At 42.9% G+C, this 24,524-nt stretch overlaps 1 protein-coding gene across 1 annotated transcript in view; it reads right to left on the minus strand.

Annotated features, from left to right (window-relative positions):
- The window catches only part of ENPP2 (ectonucleotide pyrophosphatase/phosphodiesterase 2), a 639,793-nt gene that overhangs the window by 552,281 nt on the left and 62,988 nt on the right, over positions 1-24,524 (minus strand). Inside the window, 1 exon segment of the mRNA XM_029591948.1 lies at positions 9,132-9,257. Within this exon segment, the coding sequence (XP_029447808.1) occupies positions 9,132-9,257 (126 nt within the window).

The following is a 24,524-nucleotide window of genomic DNA, read 5'->3' on the forward strand; positions in this document are numbered from 1 at the left end:
CCTGCTTGTCCTGGGATAACTAGTATTTAGGAAGTCCTCCCGTCTAAGTAGCTTTGAGAGTTTGGGAAGGCTTGTTGGAAAAGCCAGGTCTTCAGTTTTTTTTTTAACTCTTGGTGGCTGGGTTCTAGTCTTAGATCTGGGGGGAGTGCGTTCCACTGGTGGGGGCCTGCTGAAGATAGTGCTCGTTTGCTCATCGATGATTTTACTTGTGGGGCCTGCAGTGTTCCTTTGTATGCGCTTCTAATTGGTCTAGAAGATGTGTGCGGTTGAAGTTGAGAGCTTAACATGATCGGGGCTAGTTTGTATGTCGCTTTGTGGACGATTGTGAGTACCTTATAGAGTATCCTGTGTTTAATAGGAAGCCAATGTAGGTTACGAAGGATTGGGGTGATATGATCCCTTTTGTTAGAGCTTGTGAGGATTCTAGCAGCGGAATTCTGTACCATTGTAATGGTTTGATGGTGTTGATGGGTAGACCTAGCAGAAGGGAGTTGCAATAGTCGAGCTTCGATAATATGATGGATTGAAGTACTAGCCTGAAGTCAGAGAAGTAAAGGAGTGGTTTTAGTTTTTTGAGGACTTGCAGTTTGTAAAAGCAGTCCTTTGTGGTAGTGTTTACGAACTTTTTTAGGTTTAGATGGTTGTCTAGCCATGCTCCAAGGTCTCTGACATCAGGTGAGAACACACTATTTGAGTTTGGTGGAGAGAGGCTTGATGAGATTGTAAGGGGGTCCTGGAAGACAATGAGCTTTCGGTTTTATTGGCATTCAATATTAAGTTGAGACTTGAGAGTAAGTCTTTAATGGGCTGTAGGCATTCTTTCCAGTATGTGATGGTTTTTTGAAGGGATTCTGTAATCGGGAGAAGGATTTGTATGTCGTCTGCATAGAGGTAATGGGTAAGCTTGAGGTTTGAGAGTAGGTGGCAGAGAGGGAGGAGGTAGATGTTGAAGAGGGTGGGTGAAAGTGAGGATCCTTGCGGGACTCCTTGATCTGTAAGTACTGGGTGCGATTCTTTGTTGTTTATCCTGACTTTGTAGAATCTGTTGCTTAAGAAGGACTGAAACCATCTGAGAGCTGTGCCTTTGATCCCTATATTGGCTAGTTGGTCTATAAGTATGGTGTGTTTTACCGTGTCAAACGCAGCGGACAGATCAAGAAGAACGAGCAGGTAAGATTGTTTTTTCTCCAGGTTAACGAGGATGGTGTCAGTGAGAGATAGTAAGAGGGTGTTTAGGAGTTTTCGGAAACCATATTGAGCCGGGGATAGAATGTTATGATCTTCCAGATATTCTGACAGTTGCTTGTTGACAATTTTCTCCATCAATTTGGCGATGAGGGGTAAGTTTGCGATAGGTCGAAAGTTAGCTGGGTCCGATGGAGAGGCGTTAGGTTTTTTTAGTAGTGGTTTGAGGATTGCCAATTTTAACTGGTTAGGAACTAAACCTTGAGAAAGGGATGTGTTAATAATTTCTGCAATTGGTTTAGAGATGGTGTTTGGTATGGCGATTAGGAGATTTGTTGGTAATGGGTCTGATGGGTGGGAGGATGGTTTGAGTTTCTTGAGTATATTTTCTATCTCCAGTGAATAAGTGAGCTCAAATGAATCCAGGCTTGTGTGTTGTTGAGGTAGGGCTATGAGATGGTGTGTTGGAGTGAGGCTGTTGGTTGTGATTGAATGGGTAAGGTTGGTGATTTTTGTCTTGAAGTAGTTGGCGAGTTCGTTAGCTTTGTTGAGAGCTTGGTGATCTGGGATGGTGGGCGGAGATGGTTTAGTTAAAGAGGAGACATAAGAGAAAAGAACCTTTGAATCAAAAATGAAGTTGTGGATTTTTTTTGCGTAGAATTCTTTCTTTGTTCTAAGGATAGAATTTCTCTAAGTGTTGAGGAGGGATTTGTAGATGGCATGCGTCGAAGTGGTTGGGTTTTTTCTCCAGCTTTGTTCTTTTTTTCTTAGAGATTGCTTAAGGGATTTCAGGTCGGGGGTGAACCAGGGTTTTCTGTTGTCTAATGTGGGTTGTATGGTTTTGGTTGACGTTGAGCAGATTTGATCTGCTATTTTATTGTTAATATTGATCCATGAGGTGGTTGCCGTAGTTGCGTCTGTGAGGTCTAGTTGATTTAGTGCTTCAGACATCTTTTCACTGAGTATGTCTGGAGAGCATGGTTTCCTGAAGAGGATGGTGGATTTGGTCGAGACTTGAGGTGGTGGGTTGTTGATCTTAAGGGTTGTGTGGATGACTCTGTGGTCTGACCATGGAACTGGTGAGCAAGTGGGGTTGTTGTGAATGGTAAGGGGCTCGTTGATAAAGATGAGGTCCAAAGTATGGCCTGCCTTGTGGGTGGGACTGTTGATAATTTGAGTGAAGCACAAATGGCTGAGTGAGGAGAGGACAGTTTGGCAGTTGATGGATTGTGGAGTAGCGTCTACATGTAAATTAAAGTCTCCGAGGATTATGGCAGGTTTGTCAGCGTTTATGTGTTTGGCTATAAGTTCGATCAGAGGAGAGGGATCCAATTCTAAAGTTCCTGGTGGGGCGTAGACTAAAGCTAGTTGGATTTGATCAGATTTAAAGAGGGAGAATTCTAGTTTGGTTGAGGTGTTAGTGAGTTGTAAAGTTATATTTAGTCCTTTTTTTGCTGCCAGGAGGAGTCCCCCACCTCTTTTTTTGGGTCTGGGGACAGAGAATAGGTCGTAGGATTGTGTGGGAAGCTGATTTGTAAGTACTGTATCTGTGTGTTTCAACCATGTCTCTGTGATTGCACAGATATCTGGGTTGATTTCTATGAGATAGTCACTGAGGATGTCCATTTTTTTGGAAAGAGACTGAGTGTTGAATAGTGTTAGGGTAAACAGAGAGAGAGTCCTAGGATTTGCGTAATTGGCGATATCATTATTGGTATAAGCCTTTGTTGTCGTGCAATGTGATGGGTTGCAGGTTTTGTGTGCTTTCTGAGTTTGAACCATATTTTGGGTATGGTGCAGAGGTGCATTATTGTGGCTCAGTTGGTTGGAACAATGTTGCAAGATTGAAGATACTGCAATAAATGTTGGAGAGGCTGGATGAGTGCTGGAAGCTTGCTGGTGAGGCTGGATGTGTGCTGGAAGCTTGCTGGTGAGGCTGGATGAATGCTGGAAGCTTGCTGGTGAGGCTGGATGAATGCTGGAAGCTTGCTGGTGAGGCTGGATGAATGTTGGGGAAGCAGATGTGTGTGTGAAACCTTGAAGATGGAGTCACTGGCCAAAAGCTTGGGTGTAGCTGACGTTGAGTGCTTCTTTGGTAGAGGGTTGAGTGGCAGAGGCGTTTAGGGTGGGTGGTTTCTGGTTATGCTTCAGGTTCACACGAAGGGGCACACAAAGGGGCAGGCCCCTTTGTCGCGCTCCTTAGGAGCCGCGCGGCGCCTAGCAGGGTGGGATTTAAAGCCCTACCGGGCTCAATCTGGTTGGCTGCCTTCTTTGTTTTGGGCGGGCCTTGGCGCATCTCCCTGATTTTTTTTTTTCTATTTTAGTTGCGTTCGCCGGATTGGGCCTCGGCGCGCGCGGCTGGCGTTGGGGTCCCCCGGGTGGGGAGGCCGAGCACTGACCTGACCTTCCCCCGGTGGGGCTCCGGCGCCGGTCGCGCAGGCCTTCGGTCGCCGCGTGGAAAAGGAGGAAATGGCGCCTGCAGTCAGGATTTAAAGCCCTGCCGGGCTCAATCTGGTTGGCTGCCTTCTTTGTTTTGGGTGGGCCTTGGCGCGTCTCCCTGATTTTTTTTTTCTATTTTCGTTGCGTTCGCCGGATTGGGCCTCGGCGTGCGCGGCTGGCGTTGGGGACCCCCGGGTGGGGAGGCCGAGCACTGACCTGACCTTCCCCCGGTGGGGCTCCGGCGCCGGTCGCACAGGTCTTCGGTCGCAGAATGTGTCTGATGAGGCCAAGGAACTGCCCAAGATCCTGGGAGAAGGGGGATCCCCCTCCAAATCTATGACTAGATGAGGAAAAGGCTCCCTGGGCCGTTTATGTCCCAAGGTGTGTTTCTTCGGTGGCCTGGAACCTGCCTTCGTCGGCTGCGTCTGTGCTGACGCTGTCGGCAGCGTGATTTGTCACAGGGGTGTGCACCAGAGTCAGCAGTGCTTCAATGGGCCTTGTCTTCGACGCCCAGTGCGTCAGCGTGTTGGTGCCCCTGTGATGCGTCAATGCATCTGTGTCTTTTTGATGCATCAGTGCACTGATACTCTTTTGATGCGTCGGGTGTGTCGATTGCATTCGACGCAGATTGCTTCCTCGGTGCAGACGACGCATCTCCCACACCGTGCCTCGGTGTCTCGAGGGCTTGCTTTGGCGCCGGTTCCTATGGACCAGGGGGGTCCACAGAGGTGGCCTGACAATGAGATGGTGATTTAGACTTCCGGTGGGGTCTTGGAGAGGATCTAGTTGACACCTCCAGGGGACATAGGAACCAGACGCCGCTCCTCGGAGTTGGGCGATACTGGCAGCTCCATGCCGCTGGGCCCGGGGTGACATGCGGCCACAGTCCCAACAATTTAGTTGGTCATGGTCTGGACCCAGGCAAATATAAGACCGGTCGGGCCCATCAGTGGCAGACAATTTTCCACATTGACAGAACTTGAAGCCCTGGTGGTTGAGGCATCATAGGTTGTCAGTGTTTTTAGTGGGTTTTTTCTTTTTTTCTTCACAGAAAATGCTTTCTCTGAGAGAGAAGGAGAGCTCCGTGTGCACTCAGTCACGCGAAGAAAAATGGACTGACGAGACTCGGGGAAACATGGGAAGATACAAGCAGGAACACCTCACTGACCCAAAGTTCAGTGATCTTTGAGAGCTCTGCCACCTAGTGGCACGGAGGGACATCCCAGACAACATGGCTAATTCATGCTTATCTACGGGGAAAAATATTAATTCACTTCCTGCTGCCTATAGATTTCAGTGTTTCTGTACATCATATGGTGTTAATGAGTCAAGTTTGTGAAATAAAACAGAGTATACAAGATGGAATATGAACAGCACTAAACAGATGCAGTGAGAGAGGAAGCATTTCCTTGGCAGGGGAGAAGCACACCCAAGGTCAACTTCAGCAACTGCAAAACCAAGCTGATGTTAAGAACCTCATAACCTAACTTGTGGTAGGTAGCTTGCCAAGGATGAAAAGAGGCTGTAACCCTGTTATACTGGTTTCCAAGTTAAAGAAAACTGTATTGCTTAAACAGAAGCAAAGAGTGTATTGGCCAAATCTGTTTAAGAAATCATTCAACACCTGTTTAATCTTTACATAAAGGTTGGCCCTAATGAGGCATTAGCTTATGCTGGTAGGTGGCGGTTATATAACCTAGGCATATCCAACTCACATGTTGAAAAAGCTCTCTAGTTTTTTGTGGGAGGTTAATTTGGAACAGATCATCTTCTGCATTCTCTGGCTTGCCTCTATATAAGAACCCTTGCTTCCATTGTGCCTTGAATGCCAAGTCCATGCAAGTTTTGGGGTAGGCAATAGTGCACATGTATAGCTTACCTTAAACTTCAATTGCACAGTGTGCAACAATTTAAGAAAGGGGCATCTAAATGTTTATAAATAGAAATCATGCTGAGCAAGTTTCTCGTGGAAAATGCTGTTTATAATTATAGTATGCAAGTAATGAAGACTTCAGGAATTCTAATAGTTGTACAAAGATGAAACAAGATTAGCTTATATAAGCTTTATTCTGGCAGGTAGTACTTCTGGTGTAAGAATTACATTAAAACTACTTTCCCTTTCTTAGTAGGTAAAGGAAGAGAGAAGCGGACTTGGCCACTATTCTCCTGCTTCCTTTTGGGCTTCCAATCTATCAAATCTGGCCTCTGTTAGAGGCCAGACTTGACTGAAATCTGGGGCTTTTCCGGGCCCCAAAAATCCTGCTAGGACCCAGGACCATGAATCTTTGTTCAATAAACAACTCCCCGCCACAACCACCCACTACACCAACTATTGCAAGTGTTGATCTTTGGCCAAGGATTATGGCAGTATCTCCATCCGGAACTCTATATAAGTGCATCCTAGCTCTAGGACACTAAGGGGCCAGTATAAAAAGACCCTTGGCAAGATCGGCAGTAGTTGTCTGTATGTATTTATTTTAGCATGCATGGCAAAAGCAGGCACCTCCATGGGATTGTATAAAACATATAAATGAGATATAACGCAGCCAATGAATACATGCAGAAAATCCATGCAGATATGCATGCTAAAACATGCACTGAAGGCCCTATGCAATAAACAATGCATAAACCCACATTAATGTGGTGACCCATGACTGATTCTCAACTGAAAGCCTTCAATCCCACTCCAGTAATGAGTGTCCTGGAGTGGGATTGAAGGTGGGTAGAACAATGTTTTACTCCTTCATAATTCGTCACGACCGCGTGGGAGCTATAATGGTGGATGTCGGTGAGCAGGGCAAATGCAGCAGAGATTTGGAAGGGGCTACAAAAGCAATCATCTGACATTTGCCAGTTCCCTCTCAGACCTCTCTTCTGACTTCTGCCGCTTAATTTTTCGACCTCCAGACAGGCTCTTACACTTAACTCCTGCTTTGACCCAGGCACTAAAAATCCCACATTAACACCAGCACAACTCTCTGCATTGCCCCATGAATAGTTTAATTGCCTACTTTGCATGGAATTAGCTATGGACTTGCACTAAACTGGCACAGCTTTTGAGCGGATTTGTGCACATGTTTTTTCCATACTAATTGTATTATATACACACAATGAGATTAGCACATAAACACATACATAATTCCACAGCACAAACCCGCGGCAGATCTATCGGAGCTTATTACATCGGCCCCCAAGTGTCACCATTTGTAACAACAGAGATTCCCACTCCACAGAGGTTGTGAATGCCCAGTTTCCGGCCAGCTTAGGGATCAGGAATCGACCTATCCTGATTTTTTTATTTCATTTCTGAAAAGAAATGAGCAATTTACCCTACATAGCATCATCAACACAGCAGCACCTCCACTTAGCCTCCTATTTGACCAAAATAGTGAGCATGACTACCCTCCTATACCTAACTTATGAATATGGGATAAAGATAAGAAGAATGAGATTTCCATACTTATCCCAAACAAACCGGTCACATGACCAAAATGTTTTACATCACTTCAACAGCAGCAAATCAGGTATCAATATATTTTGATCTATATTAGCTACTTTTATAACAAGACCTTCCATCAGCCCCTCTGCCACATTATTATGCCTACATATTCAAGGTACATGAGTACCTACTTAAAATAATGTAAGTACCAAACAAAAATATATTTACAGAACTCATTGAAGCAGCGGTCAGTAAGATAGCTAGCATGTTTTTTAAATTAAATTAAGGAAAGTGTTACCTTAGGACTAGTAATGGGGCAAAATAAAAAAGAAAGGAGGCGTCTCAAATTACATCTATAAATAATTTTGACCTGGCAATTTCCTCCTACTTCTTTGGACTTCCAGCTCAGTGAAAACTGGAGCTGAGCTTTGAAGCCAGAAGCCTTCACTCACAACTACCCAGGGATTTTTCTGCTATTTTATATTCCCCTTTCAACTTATACTAGCCAAGATAGTGTTATTTATTTATTTAAACTTTTTATATACCGACATTCATCCAGGATATCATATCGGTTCACATTGTAATGCAAAACAAACGCATGGCATGGCGCTTTACATTGAACAGTAAAACATGATAACATTGTTATGAAAGTCCTTAACTGATCCCACCAGTAGAGACGCGCTTTTGTTTGAAATGCTTTCAAAACAGAACTAAAGTAAATCAAATTAAATTTTGTTGGTTTAACTTTTGTTTGGGGAAAAAACACAACCCTGCAAAATAAAAATGCATAAATAAGTTATTATAATACTAAAAAACCCTCCTCCTCTACCAGTTTGGGAGTCCTTGTGGTTGACCCAAAGCTTTCTGGGGCTTTCCAAGGCCCCAAAAATTCTGCTGTGACCCAGGACCTCCCCAGGCCCCTCCAACATGCCATCCAAAAAAGTAGCTGCTGAGGCCTGCTGCTGGTGGCCTGGACCTCTCCGATTCCCCCTCTTTTCCTGAAAAAGGGGTCAGCAACCACCCAAGCCCTCTCTTACCCCTTCCAAGGAGGTCATATTAGTAAAAGGGGCAGAAGGGATGCCCCTCAGACATCCCTTTAAAGTGACTGAGACCATACAAACATATGGCTGTACAACAAAATGGCACCGGCTGACCTAGAGACCAGAGCCATTTTGACGTTACTATGGTGGCTGGTGTCAGAAATCGGATGTTGCAATCAAAATAGCACCAGCCAAGGGGCAGGAGGCACATGGGCATCTCTCCTGCCCCTTTCACTAATAGGATCTTCACAAAAAACCCTTTTGGGTATGTGGGGGTCCAGGGTGGTCTCTGGTCCTTTTTCGAAGGGGGTAGGAGAGAATTCAAAGGGGCATGGAGAGATACAATTTTTTTTGCTTTTTCTGCGAGGAGAGTTTAATGTTTTATTTCAGTTCAGCAAATGATGCAAACTTAAATGAATATTAAATGAACCAAAATCTGAAAAAAAAAAAAAAACCCACACACACAAAAAGGGGAAACAAAATGCTGAGGACTGCACCAGTATGCCCTCCAGAATTCTGTAATTATAGACCCTAAATCCAAAGTATCATCGAGTGATGGTTTGACTCCCTCCTGCCCAGGAACAGTGAATGCTGCCTATGACATATCCACAGCCCTAGTGAATCCAAGGAAGGGAAAGGCCTGAGTCATTAGCCAGCCTTCTTTTATATATTATGTAAATGACATGGATCAGATCATCACTATGCCAAAATGTAGGAAGCTATTTTCATGAATCTTGAAGAGAAATACTAGTGAGGGCAAAGAAGATCTGTTATAGCATCCCCCAAATGATAAATAAATCCAGATAAGTGCTAAAATAGCCTCTTCCTACTCGAGGGTGATTATAGTAATAATTCTCACTCATTTTTAATATTAACGAGACACTAACAAAGCTCATTCCTCAGAAATAGAATGTCTCAGCACAATGGCTCAACAGACCTCAGCAGTATTATATTTGTTCAGTTCACTGTACGTTACAAACAATGTTTTCAGAGGCCAGGCAATAAAAGATGCATAACTATATAAATACCTTTGCATATTACTTGATAGTTAGTACAACAGTCCCCTTTGGCCAAGCAGTCATCAGAGCAGTGACAGGCGCTATCTTCATTCCTTGCTTCTCCACATCGATCTTTGGTACATTCCCAACCTCGAGCTACATTTTTTAGGAGAAAAAAAACACAGTAAAAAGTTTAACATAATAAAGTAAACAACTTTGCTTCAAATTGATGATCAATCATTTGTTCAGCACTGGGGTAAAGGTCTCAATAACAAACAAGAATTAGTCATTTAGGGTGCACGAAATGTCCTTAGTTCCAATGATGGGTGATCTTTTCTTTATTTCCAAATTATTCATTCTCAAAGACCTGAAAAGGGTATCCTAGTGGTTAGAGTAATGGGCTGGGAAAGAGGATATTGATAGTCAAATCCAGAGTCTCCTACAGACCTTCCTTGTGACCTAGGGCTAGTCACTTTGAGACTGATGTACTAAGGCAGGGCTTCCCAAACCTGTCATGGGGACCTCACAGCCCATTGGGTTTTCAGGATATCCACAATGAAAACGATTGGGATACATTTGCATATAGAATCTCCCCGACTAACTGTGGGGTCCCCAGGACAGGTTGGGGAGCCCTGTACTAAAAAACTTTTCCTGGTTTTGGTTATATTGGGAAAATGTTTAGCTCATATGGTCCTCTATCCCCTAGTGCTATAGATTACCTATATAGATTGTAAACTGTTTTGGGGACAGGGACTTATACCTGCATATAATTTCATGTACAGTGTCTTGATTTAGTCTATTATATAAAGGAAAATAAAAATATTTTAAAAAATTTAGGAAAATGACCTTAAATTTCATTGAGTGTATATGACCATTTATTTTATCCTTTTCAGATGATTTTCAGTTTCTTGCATCGAGAGGACAATTTTAGATTTTATTGCAATCCTAGAGTTCTGGGACTAAATTTTGGATCATCCATTTTAGCAGTTCCCAACAACAAAAAATTGTTTAACCTCAGGATTTCTGCTAATGCATTTAATCAAGTGTAAATAACATTTTAAATTTGTGACAGAAACCTCCTAACTCAAAAATGGTTGTTTATTGTCCAGTATGCAATAAGCAATCCATGAAGCCAAGAAATGGCCTGGCCTCCTCATTAGCTGAATTCAAAGTTATTAACCCACCTCTTAGTTTGTAAAGGGAACACCCCTCTATAAACATGTGACAGAGCTTTTCTCTCTCCAAAAGTGCACAATAGGTTGGCTCTAAAGCCTCACAGTGGAGGCTGGCTGGCTGGCTCCTCACTGGCTTTTGCTGAATAAGTGTAGCAGGAACTGTTCTTGTCAAGTTAATTCAAAGCCAGCAAGATAAGTGAGATTTAAGATAAGGAACTTCTTTTAGTTTCCCGTAATTCTCATTACTTGAATCGAATCAAAAGCGTATCCACAGACAAATCCAGCTCAGAGAGGTTGCTTCATAAGGCGGAAAGTTAAGTCTTTGGTAGCTTAAAATAAACACTCCTGGGGGAATACAGCAAAATTATGTGTATTATATGTATGTATTGGTCAAAACATCACAATCTTTAATTAATTTAAAATGTAATACAGAAAAGGTATTACTCTAAGATGCAGAGTTTAAAATATTTTGAACAGAATTCCCCTAAAATTCCATTGTAAGAGTGTCCCCTTCCACCTCTCTCCCTACTCTCCTGGCCAGACAGCTTTCACTCTGCCTTCTAAGAACATAAGAAAATGCCATACTGGGTCAGACCAAGGGTCCATCAAGCCCAGCATCCTGTTTCCAACAGTGGCCAATCCAGGCCGTAAGAACCTGGCAAGTACCCAAAAGCTAAGTCCATTCCATGTTACCATTGCTAATGGCAGTGGCTATTCTCTAAGTGAACTTAATAGCAGGTAATGGACTTCTCCTCCAAGAACTTATCCAATCCTTTTTTAAACACAGCTATACTAACTGCAATAACCACATTCTCTGGCAACAAATTCCAGAGTTTAATTGTGCGTTGAGTAAAAAAGAACTTTCTCCGAATAGTTTTAAATGTGCCCCATGCTAACTTCATGGAGTGCCCCCTAGTCTTTCTATTATCCGAAAGAGTAAATAACCGATTCACATCTACCCATTCTAGACCTCTCATAATTTTAAACATCTCTATCTTAACCCCCTCAGCCATCTCTTCTCCACTCTCTCTCTCCTGTCCCCCTCCAGGATCAACCCTTTCCACTCTATCGCCACTCCCAGAGTTTGACTTCTCTCTCATCAGCCCCTTACACAGGCTCCTTCTGTCCCTCTTGCACACACATACACCCTTAAGCAAGCTCCCCCATATGTTTATTTATTTAAAAACTTTTCTATACCATCGCTAAGTTATATACCATAGCAACGGTTTACAAATAGGCACATAGACTAAGGTATGTAATGTAGGTTATCATACATTCTAACAGGTGCCAATAAAGTTCGGTTACAATTTCATAAATAAAATCAATATTTGAGCAAGGTTGGTCTAGTCCAGGTATATTATTGAGTTACTATCTCTTTGAGATATTACTTCTTAAAATGTAGGATTGAATAAAATCACTCTCATCTGCGTTTCCGTGTGCTTTCATTCTCTACCCTCCAGACTCTTTAGTGAAGGCTTTTTAAAGAGCCATGTTTTAAATTTTTCTTAAAAGTTTTGAGATTATGCTGTAATCTGAGTTCAGGGGGCATCGTGTTCTTTAGTATGGGCCCAGCCAATGATAAAGCCCTTTCTCTCACTTGGGTTAGTTTTGCTGACTTTACTGAAGGGATTGTTAGTAGTGCTTTGTTTGCTGAGCAGAGGTTTCTTTGTGGGACGTGTACTCGTAAGGCTGTGTTTAGCCAGTCTGCTTCTTTATCATATATTAGTTTGTGTATGGTACATAAAGCCTTGTATTTTATCCTGTATTCAATGGGCAACCAATGTAAGTCTGCTAGAGTTTATATGGTCTCTCCTCGTTTTTCCCATCAGTATTTTGGCTGCAGTATTTTGAAGTATCTGGAGTGGTCTTATTGATGTGCTTGGGAGTCCTAGTAAGAGTGCATTGCAGTAGTAAGTGCTGGAAAAGATAAGTGTTTGTAATACTGTTCTGAAGTGTGCAGGTGTGAGTAATGGTTTCAATCTTCTGAGGATTATAAGTTTTGCATAGCCTTCTCTTACTTTTATAGATATGTGTGGCTTCAGGTTGATTTCTGGGTCCATTATTACTCCCAGATTCCTTACTTTTTCGGCTAGCTCAATTGTCTGGTTATTTCTTAGAGTTATCGGTGTTTGAATGATTTCTGTATGTTTTCTCTCAAGGTGAAGGAATTCAGTTTTGTCAATGTTGATAACCAGTTCCATTTGGTTTAGTAGTTGTTTAATTATGTCTAGGTACATGTTAGCTAGACAATGTTTTTTCAATTGTGTCGTCTATTGGTAGAATTAATTGAATGTCATCTGCGTAAATGTAATGTATTATCTCTAGGCCTGCCAGCAGATGACATAAGGGTAGCATATATATGTTAAAGAGGGTAGCAGACAGCGCTGACCCCTGGGGTACTCCTGTTTCAAGTTTAAATTTTTTAATAATGTGTTTATCTGGACTTGAAAGAACCTATTGTTTAGGTAGGATCTGAACCAGTTTATTGTTTTGTCACGTAATCCAATTTCTTCAAGTCTTTTTAGTAGTATTTTGTGGTTTACTGTATCAAAGGCTGCAGATAAGTCAAGCATTATAAGGATGTAATGTTTACTGTTATCACACACAAACACTCCCTTCCTCTGTACCCCTCTCACACACATACCCACACAAGCTCCTTCTCTTATACACCCCTACAGGCTACCTCTCTTTTTCACACATCCACACCCTATACAAAGGCTCCCTCTCACACACTCACAACCCCAATCCTTTTCTCACACACCCTCTCACTCACACATACAGGCTCCCAATCTCACACACTCTCCTTATATACACTCCCTCATTCAGACTCACAGGCTTTCTTGCCTCTCAATTCTGGACCTACTCCTGCCTTCTTCGGCTGCAGGAGAAATTGACTTTCTGTTCTCCCGGGTCTCTTTCCTCTGCATCTTTGGCTGCAGGCAGAATGATGTCTGCCTGTGGTCACGCCAGGCCTGTCTGATCTTCAGCCATAGGCAGCCCATTCACCAACAGCCCATTGGGCCGGTTTGATCTTTGGCTGCAAGTGGGGACGGACAGTGTTTGTGGCCTACAGGCCTGTCTGATCATAGGCCATGAGCGGATTGGACTCTGCTCAGGGAATCTCTTCAAATTCGGTGCTAAAAATGAAAATATTTCTGCACTATGCAGAAATACCCCAGGAGTAAGTAAAGTAGTTATTGTAGAGCATTAGGCAAGGTGCAATACAAATGGTTTCCACCAGCATAAGGATCATCATCAGTTGTCAAATGCACAGGACAATGATATTTGCAAGAACAAAAAGCCACAGCAGTGGAACTGATGTGTATTATTTTGAATTCCGCACTCAGACATACTAATAAAATCAGTCCCTTTAAGTCTTCTACAAATCTTGCAAATCATCACTAGGGGTCTCTTTTCTGTCCATAAGTTAGCTGCAAAGCAGAAAAGCAAAAGAACTGCAGTGGAAGCCATTTCCAGAGCTAACCAAGATGTAAATACAAGACTGAGGAAGGATCTGAATTTTATTCAGTAGGACTGCATTAGCAAACATTTGTGCACACATAGACACCAAATTGAACTGGTATTCACCTACAGAGCCAAGGAACTGAGCTCAGCAACATTATAAGATTGCAAGTTTTGTGAAAACAGTTGCGTTAATACATGCATATTTATACTAATGGAAAGTTACTTAGGCAATCAGATGGAAAAAAGGTAAAATTGAGCTGTTGCAATTACTTTACTGTGTAGAATTGTTCATTGTTATGAAGAGCCCTAATCATTGCATGCTCAGAAATAGCTAGCACACAGCAGATAGAATGGATTGCTCTCTAGTTCAAAATGTAGAAGCTTGCAGTCAAATTCCATCTTGACGAACCCTGGTAAACACTATGCTAGTTTGTCTTTGGGGAAACTTTATCATATGGCACCATATTACTAAACCACATGCAATCATTTTGGTAAACAATGTGCTTTCCTCCAGATTTGGTCTCACTAGAGCAGAGCTTCCAAACTTTTCATGTTAGTGACACACTTTTTAGACAAACATAATTTCGTGACACAGTAATTCAGTCTACCAGCAAACCAGAAGTTAAAGGTTAAACGAACAAAATGTATTTCAACAATTTATGTATGTTTCCTTAAATATATACATAAAATGTTTCACAACACAACCCCTCATAATAAATATTTGCAGGCTTCCACTTCCTCCATGCTGATCTTGTACATTGTGAGATCGGCATAGAGAGTGCTACTCTTGCAGATTCCCAAAGATTACATGTGCCAATCAATAAAAAGTAATTTTTTTTTTTTTTACGTTTGCTGTCTGATCTTAGTTTTCTAATCGGTTGGTCACAGGCTTTTTTTTCCACCTTTCCTTTCTTGTTTTTTTTGCCAATTCCTTTTACAGGGTCTTTTTTTCTATTTCTTTTCTCTCCATCTGTCTTCTTCCCTCAAACACACAATCAGGTTCTCATTCTCACACGCTGTCTATCTCACACATTCTCACACACACAGGCTCTCACTCACATGCAATCTCACACATCCACAGCTCTCACTCTCACATGCCTCTCTCTCATACATACATATTGTCTCTCTCGTGCACATGCTGTCTCACTCGCACACACACAGGCTCTCTCACTACTACATGCTCTCTTGCTCAAGCACAGGCTCTCACTGGCACATGCTGTCCCTCTGCACGGGTTGCCGAAGGATGGGCTCTTCAGAGGCCCTGATCTTCCCTGGCCGTGACATGGGATCTGCAGCGGCCCTGCTATCGGGTTTCCTCTTCTCGGGCTGCCGCGACGTGGGATCCGCAGCAGCCCTGCTATCGGGTTTCCTCCTCTTCTCGGGCCGTCGCGACGTGGAATCCGCAACGGCCCATTAATGCTGCTCTTCTTCTGTACGCAGCAGATGCTCCTCCTCCTTCCTGCCCACGCGGCTCCGGCAACGTTTTTCTTCCGGGGCTGCACAGGCAGGAAGGAGGAGGAGGAGTGAACGTGACCCTCTTCTTCGAGCCGATCTTCCTGCTATAGTTCCCTGCTTCTGCCGGCCCTGTGGACCGGGCGACACACCTCCACACTACAGGTGACACACTAATGTGTCCCGACACACACTTTGGAAAGCTCTGCACTAGAGGAACACGTCAGGGTTGCCCTCTATCCCCATTTCTCTTTAATTTAGCACTACAACACCTTTTATTAGCTATCAGACAAAATCCTGGCATCTGTTGTATTAAAGTTGGCTGCATATGTGGTATATGTCAATGAGCCTGAATCCTCCCTTCCCATTTTTCACAAAGACTGACAATTTTTCAGTTTTTTTCTGGATAATGGGGTGAATTGGCAAAAACTGATATTATGCCACTAAACCTTTTGGGCCATCACACTGACCTTTTACTCTATTGTTTCAAACAAATGCATAATGGTCTCAAATATTTGGGCACTTTTTTTTTTTTTTTTTTAACAATATTCCTCAATTTCTTATTGCGAGACTTCCCTCATTCAGACAGATGCTTCAGAATTCTCTTCTTGCCTGAATGCCACCTTATGTAGTGGGATCAGATGGACCCCATTAAAATGGTGATTGCTCCAAGGATTAATTATGCCTTTTCTATATTACCAGTTTTTTTCTCTAATGGCTTTTATAAGAGTTGGATCAGATGTTATCTAGTTTAAGGAACAAACCTCCCAAAATTGCATTCACCCTTGTCTGTCTAGATTTAAGTTTGGAGAAGTTAACATTCATGACTTTTATGGTTATTACCTTGCTTTTATTTTTCAACAGGGATACTGCTGGATATTGACATTGAATGCTCTGAACAACACTTAACACAACCTTTTCTTCTTGAAAGCTTACCTGGTATGACTTTCTGGAATAACCTATATTCATTCTACTCAGAGCTTTTTCTGCATTTGAAAACCTGCATGTCTCTTTCCCCTAAATGGAAATTCTCTCAACTGTCGGCTCCTTGGTTTCACTTACATATTAAAATCAATGACATGAGTGTAAATTGGAAGTTCTGGGAGCAATGTGGTAGATGGTTTTTGCAGCATTGTTATAGTTGACTGAATTGCTTCCTTTAAACCTTCTAATTTCACAATTTGGTTTGCCAGCTTCAACATTATTCTTGGTTGCAACTTTGGAAAAGTATTAGATCCAGTAATATTTCATTGCACTTTGTAGAATATTATTCTAAATTGGCCAGCCTGTATAGAGATTTTGACCCACTTGGCTTCCAATACATAAGGTGATCCAGCAAGCTAAAGTTTTTTTTATTTCTGTTAGCTAGAAATCAGCTGGCTCTCAGAACTCCATTGTTCAGATGAAGATGTTGACCAGTCCTATCTGTAGAACTCAACTATACGCATATCTTTATCTTCCAGCATAACTCAATCACATTTTGTCATGCATCGTGCAATGTGGACAACATGGAAATTATTCAAAGCCAGCTTTCTCAAAGATCACAAATGTTAGTCCTGTAGAGCGCCTAAAGCCACATCATCTCATATGCTTTTTTTTTTAATGTCCTTTGGTTAATTTATTTTGGACATCAGTGTAGAACACCATAAAACAAATTATTGGAATTTACTGTCCTATTTCTTATTGTGTTAGAATTTTCAAGGGAGCAGCTCTTCCAATATTTCTATCATAGACTCAGAAACAATTATTGGACTTTTCTTTTGGCTTTTGCTGTTAAAATTATTTTCCAATCAGAAGAATAGTGATTTACTTCAGTAACATTTTTGGTGGAATTCAGTTTGTATGTGCTATACAGTTTAAAAAGGCTGTAGCCCTTAAATCATGGCTTCCCAAACTGTGGGTCAGGACCCCAAATGGGGTCATACATCCTTCAGTTGGGGTCACAAGTGCCTCAAGTGACAGCACTCTTTAGGTGCCAGCAGCAGCATTAATAGTGGATGTCAGCATGGGGGGCCTGTAAATAAGCACACACTCAGACTGTGCAGTGGCACAGCCCTTGCATGAGTTTCTGTAGTTGCAGGAAGCCCTGCGCAAGGAGGGATCAGGGCTGCTGCTTGTGGCAGCAGTTTGGGACCAGCCACAAAAGAAGGGGAGGGGTGTGTGTATGACCAGTGGAGATTTTCACTGCTGCCCTCCCCTCACCAACCACTGAACCTAACCAAGAGAAAAATGATGCCCATATCATCAGCCTGCTCTCTCTTCCCACTTTTATCATCCACCTTTTGCCCAGATCCCAAAGGAAAATGGTATCATTGATCTGGCCAGTGAGATAATTGGAAGAGGGGCAATTTGAAGAAAGGAATGAGGAAAGAGGGTTTTTTTGTGTTGGATAAGGTGGGGAGGGATTACTTCTGGAAAGTGAGAGAGAAAGAATGACAGAAGATCAACTGAGGGATGTAAAAAGAAAGGAGATGTGAAAAAAGGGTTGGTGGGAGGAGTTGAAGCTGGGAAGGTATGAGAGAGAGAGGATGAGAGGGAGGAGGCAATGGGAGATGGCATGAGAGGGAGCATATGACAGAGAATCAACTGGGAGATATGAAAAGGACTGGAGGAGGTGAAAGAGAAGGGATGGGCTGGGGAGCGAGAGAAACAGATTGAGAGAGGGGAGGAGGTTAAGAGAAGGCATTAGATGGAGTACAGGAAGGGTGAGGAGTGATTAATGGAGGGGAACTGCATCACTGCTAATTTGTTTTGGTCATCCTCTGGGCATACTTGGGAACTCTCTGGATTTGGCGTGGAGACTTCGGAATTCTGAACGACTTGCCGGGTCTCCGGACCAACACCCGATAACTCCGGGTGCCTGCTGCAGAAAGCCGGAAGAAAAAGGGTCTGGAGCAGTGCAGGCTCAAGGAAGGAGGAGTGTCAGCACCTGTGCCTCAGGAAAATGACATGAAAAGCGAGATGAGCAGGAGCTTTGCCCTCCCAGTGGGAAACAAGAAGCTGCAGACGCAGGAGCAACAACATCGGGCCGCACGCTGAAAATAAAGCAAGGACAGAGCAGCCCGACACTGCAGGAGGAGGAAGTGGAGTACATATCCTGCTGCCCTGGGGAAAGAGGCGGCTCCTGTGGCTAGTAAGAATCAAGGTGAGAAGAGAGAATGAGAGTGCATGTGTGTGTGGAAGAGGGAGAGAATTGAACGAGTGTATATATGTGTGTGAGCATATGTATTTATAGGCATATGTGGAAAAGGGAGAGGAGTGTGCATGAATATGTGTGGAAGAGGAAGAGAAGTGAGTTTGGTGTGTGTGGAAAACAGGAGTGCATGTATGTGTTTGGAAGAGAGTGAGAGAGTGTGTGTGTGTGTGTGTGTGTGTGTGTGTAAAAGGGAGAGGAATGAGTGCATGTGTAATAGTGCTTGTATGTGTGTGGAACAAGGAGAGAAGTGAGTGTGCATATGTGTGTGGACAAGAGAGAAATGAATGAGTATGTGAGAATGAGCATGAATGTGAGGGAGTGAGCATGTGAGCCCCCCACCCCCGACCCTCAATAATCTTAGGGTGATAGGAAATCAAAAGTTCCCAGATATGCCTCTGGGGGTCATATGAATTTTCAAGTTCCAAAATGGGGTCACTTTGGACAAACGTTTGGGAAGCCCTCCTTAAATTTAATAGATTGGCCAAAAATGGTTGGAGATGTGGAAGCCATTGGATTTTTTTTTTACATCCCCCTCGCTCTCATAATTGGTTGGCCGCCATACCATTATGTATACAAACACACATCTGTAATAACTGTTTAATAGCCTCATGGAGGCTGTTATAATTTTAACCTACAGGATTTGTACACTTTTAAAAATCTTTATTAAACATATTTGCACTGCAAAATGAGAAGGTTTCTGTTTGATGCAAATTTTTGGAAGTTTTTCCCCTCTTCTCTCTCTTTCCAGCTGGAAAGCTTCAACTGAGAAGTAAGAGCAGGTTACACGTGGTTGTGTTCAGTTACAGTAGGTCTCTCAACAATATATAAATGTGATGATCTTTACCAGACAGACACAGTATGCTGCTGATTATGATAGAGTGAGAACTGAGGTTTGAAGTAACTACAGCTCCCCATGTTGACCCAGCAAGTTTGGCTAGCAGACAATGACCTTTGCTGCTGTTCGTTTTTGGTGCTCCCGAAAGGTCAGAGTTCTGTCTAGTGACATTCCCAAATATTTTGGGAATTCTTTAGTCTTTCCAGGCATATAGATATTAAGTTTTATTTGGCACTGGTGCTGCGAAGGTGAAAAAACACTGGATTCAGTTTTGGCAGGACTGGACCTAAGTCATCATGTGGCGCTGTAGTGTGCCAGCTTTATCACATCTTCGTTCACACTGACCAGCAAGCATAAGGATAAATGGCACAGCAAATGTCATCAGCATAGATGAACTTGCAAGATGAAATTAGTAAATTATTTGTATATAAGTTAAACAACAAAGTTGGGGCCCAGCACTGAACCTTGTGAAGTTTAATGATAAATCTCTCCATGTGCATACATCCGGCTTGAGATGGACTCTGAATCATCTGTTATAGGGGTAAGAACCTAGTATGAAAGTATTCTTGACAGTTTTCATAGCAGGTCAGCATGTTATACTATATTGTAGATGAGGATTTCCCAACTTTTTCAGGCCCAAGGTACACCTATATTAAAAATGTTGTGTGGCACACCACCCTCCATAGGGCAAGTAATGCAGACAATGAGAAGAGTCATTTCACTAAAAGAAGAGCTAGGGAAACAGAGTCACTAGTCTCTTCCAAATTTTTAAAACAAAAAGGAGAAAGGAAAAAGATACACACGTGAACTCATTACAATGGACAAGTTCCCTCTATATTTAAGTGCAGGAGAAGGAAGAAATGAGAGATCGGCGTGTTGCAGGCAGTTGGCTCAGCTGGTTACCACATCTCCTCCACTGCTGCTACTGCTGCCAACATTCAGAATGAGTCACATCAGTGCTCAAAGATGGAAACTCAGGAGGACCCGCACAAAATGGGCAGATACAGTAAAAAAATGCTCTCTGTGTTGAGCACCCACTCTCCAGACGCGCACGCAGGCACCTCTTCTGGGCACGCGATTCTGTATTTAAATGAGGTAGCACACTAATAAGGAAGCGCTAGGGACAATAGCCCGTCCCTAGCGCCTCCTTATTAGAGGTAGAGGTGGCTGTTAGTGATTCTGACAACCGAAGCTCTAATTTACCGGCATCTGTTCTCAAACCCACTGACAGCCACGGGTTAGGAAAATGGACGCCGGTAAAATGGAGGGTCCGTTTTTCTAACCCGCTGGCTAGTGGGCAGATTTTTATTTTTTTTTTAAGCTTTGGTGTACAGAAAAGCAGTATTTTCTGCTTTTCTGTACAATTTACTGGGTTGCTCAGAAATTAACGCTTGCCCCCCATTACATCTTGGTTATTCCCAGAAGAACGAATCATCATGTTCTTTATAATGCCCATGGATATATTGGATTATTGCAAATATTCTTCTACACTTTTCAACAGAGCCCTTTGTGAGGTGCCTGGTAATCAATGACCCAAACTTTCTGTGCCTGTTTTAAGTAATTATCTCTCATTATTGACATCACAGCTCTTGAGAGCATACAGGAGCTAGGAGAACTGTTCTACCAGATGGGTATAAAATGCTATTCTGGCTTGCAGATTTCAGTAGGTTTAACAGTTCTCACAGTCAGGGATAGCTGACATTTTCATGAGGTGTTTTGCTGAACAGACATGGCTGCCAATTGTCATCTACAGTTTGAATCACTGGAGCCTCTTTTTTAAGTTCTTTTTAGTAAAAGTAAACTAATTTATTAAGTTTATATTGGAAAATATTCACTGCTAACTGGTACTAGCAAGCAATATCTCTGTGCCGTACTGGAACTTGGGGGAAGGGGGGTTGGAATCATCAGCAGGGCTGCTTTTATCTATGGCTGTAGCAGAGGGTCCACTGCATCACACAGGACTCTGCCTTGATGACTATTGGCCATTTGGCCAAATAGTCACAAAGTTTTAGGCAACGGAGAACACGCCTCTGCTTCCTACTCCAGTCCCTCCCCTCCAGGTAGCATGGGAGATGTGCCTGAAGCAGACTGATTCAGTGAAAACAATGAAAAGTCCTCCACTACCTAATCTGCTCCTCCTTTCCTCTTGTCCCCTTGCCTCCCCATAATATCTGCAAGGTAAAGGAAGAGAAAGCAAAATTGCTTACCTGAAATAGGTGTTATCCCAAAGAGATGTGCAATCGTTTTTGCCGAATTGGAATATTTCAAAGAGATAGTCCAATTCGGTATGGGTCGGAGGACCTGAACCCCGAGATAGATTTTCCCTGACCCTCGGGGAAAATTCATTGTTCGGGTTAGCACGGGGGCACCTTTAAAAAAAAAAAAACCAAAACAAAAAACCCCACCCAACCCTTAAAATTTAGTTATTTACAACCCCCCCCCCCCCAACCCCAAAACTTGCCTAAAATCCTTAGTGGTCCAGCAGGGGTCCCGGGAGCAATCTCCCGCTCTCGGGCTGTCAGCAGCCAGTAAACAAAATGGCGCCAGTGGCCCTTTGCCCTTGCCATGTGGCAGGGGCTACCATGCCATTGGTCTGCCCCTGTCACATGGTAGGAGCAATGGATGGCTCGCACCATTTTGATCTTGGTCATTCCCAGAAGAACTGATCTTTGTCATTACATCTTCTAGCAGATGTAATAGCTACTAGGAAGAGAACTTTCCATGTAAAAAATTAAACATTGCAGGAGTCTATGGGCTCAAAAGGAGAACGCATGAGCTTTGCTAGGACTACATTAAGGTCCCATTCTGTGCCATTTTGATGGCGCCGGCCGTCCATTTCTCCTACCATGTGATGGGGCCGACCAATGGCATGGTAGCCCCTGTCACATGGTAAGGGCAAAGGGCCACCAGCGCCATTTTGTTTACTGGCTGGAAGATCGCTCCCAGGACCCCTGCTGGACCACCACGGATTTTAGGCAAGTTTTTTTTTTTTTTGGGGGGGGGGGGTTTGTAAATAACTAAATTCTAAGGGTTGGGTGGTTTGGGGGGTTTTTCGGCGAAAATTGGAAAGAAAAAAAAAACCAAAAAACGACCCAATGGAAAACGAAGTTTTCCACGGGTTGGCAGACATGTAGCCCAACCCGAGATGCAAAAATGAAGCACATCTCTATTATCCCAGGACAGCAGGATGTAGTCCTCACATATGGGTGACATCACGGAAAACTTTGTAAAAACGTTTCTAGAAACTTTTGACTGGCACACTGAGCATGCCATTATCCCTCGAGCCACAAGGGTCTCCCTTCAGTCTCGTTTGTGGCAATAAGCGTGAGCGAAAAAATAAAATAAAACGTTTCAGACCCAACTCTGCGGGGTGGCAGGTGGGTTTCATGAGGACTACATCCTGCTGTCCTGGGATAACACCTATTACAGGTAAGCAATTTTGCTTTATCCCAGGACAAGCAGGATGATAGTCCTCACAAATGGGTGATTAGCAAGCTACAGGCTGAGTCATCTTTGTTTTGGACCAACAGTTACAACTTGTGCACGCGGCACAACAACTGTTGTACTGTTGGAAAAAAATGAGGCAGCCTGAAATCACAGCAGGTTGGATGTGGAAGGAGTTGTGATTACACAGGAAATAAGTTCTTTAAGACAGATTGTCCAAAGACGGAATCTTGTTGTCCTTCCTTGTCCAGGCAGTAATGAGCTGCAAATGTATGAAGAAAGCTCCATGTTGCAGCTTTGCAGATGTCAGCAATTGTTACCGAACAATAGTGTGCTACTGAGGTTGTCATTGCTCTGAGTGCACTTTTACTCATCCCTGGAGAGAAAGGCCTGCTTTGTCATAGCAGAAGTTTATACAATCTGCTAGCCAAATGGAGAGAGTTTGTTTGGCCACTGCCATACCCAGTTTGTTTTTGTCAAAAGAAAGAAAGAGCTGAGTGGATTTTCTATGGGCTTTAGTGCAATCTAGATAATACGCGTTTAGAGTCCAAAGTGTGCAAAACTCTTTCGCCTTGGTTAGAGTGAGATCTTGGAAAGAATGTGGGCAAATTTGTAGACTGATTTAAGTGGAAATCTGTAACCACTTTGGGAAGGAATTTAGGGTGAGTACGCAGGACCACTCGGTCATGTAGGAACCTGGTATAGGGTGAGTATGTTACAAGTACTTTTAACTCACTAACTCTTCTAACAGATGTTATAGCTACTAGGAAGAGAACTTTCCATGTAAGAAATTTAACATCGCAGCATTCTATGGGCTCAAAAGGAGAATGCATGAGCTTTGCTAGGACTACATTAAGATCCCATTCTGTGACCCATGGCTGTAAAGGGGGTTTTAATTGAATTAAACCTCTCATAAAATCTACTGACAAGGGGTTGCGCTGATATTGGGGCATCCCCTACTCCCTTGTGGTAAGCTGAGATTGCACTCAGGTGTACCCTTACCGACGAAGTCTGGAGACCAGAGTCTGAAAGGTGCCAGAGATAGTCTAATAAAGATGACGTGGGGCAGGAAAAGGGATCAATAGTTTTCTGTGTGCACCACGTAGTGAATCTTTTCCACTTACAATGATAGGATTTTCGTGTAGAAGGCTTACGTGAAGCTACAAGCACTTGAGAGACATTAGTTGAAAGATTGAGTGGTTGCAGGATCAAGCTTTCAACATCCAGGCTGTGAGGGATAGGGTCTGAAGGTTGGGATGGCGCAACCTGCCCTGGTCCTGAGTTATGAGAGTGGGTGCTGAGCCCAAGCAAATTGGTTCTCTGATCGAGAGGTCGAGAAGTATGGGAAAACCATACTTGTTGAGGCCAATAAGGGGCTATGAGGATCATTGACCCCTTGTCCTGTTGTAGCTTCATTAGAGTTTTTGCTATGAGCGGTATAGTTATGTTAAAGAATTAGGGTTTATAAGTACATATTGTATTTTTTTTCTATTACTTTACTTTGTTTATTTTTATATTTTTTTTTGTTTTTTTCTCTGCGTAGTTGTTTATTAATTAGATTTTATTTTCCTTTTTTGTTTTCTTTTATATTTGAATTTGTGAACTGTCTTGGTCAGATTTTAATCTGTGAAAGTCGGTATAGAAATGTTTTTAAATAAAATAGGGGGATACGCATATAAGAGGCCTGAGTTCCAGGGACGAGCAAAGGCGTCCATGGTTAACTGCTTTCTCTGCTTGTGCAGGGAGCAGAATCTGTCCACTTTGTGATTCAGTTCGGATACAAAGAGTTCTATATTGTTGGTTGACCCCAACGTTGAAAGATTCTGGTCGTTACCACTGGATCCAGGGACCACTCG

Source organism: Rhinatrema bivittatum, chromosome 2, assembly GCF_901001135.1.
Source record: "Rhinatrema bivittatum chromosome 2, aRhiBiv1.1, whole genome shotgun sequence".
NCBI classification, from domain to species: Eukaryota; Metazoa; Chordata; class Amphibia; order Gymnophiona; family Rhinatrematidae; genus Rhinatrema; species Rhinatrema bivittatum.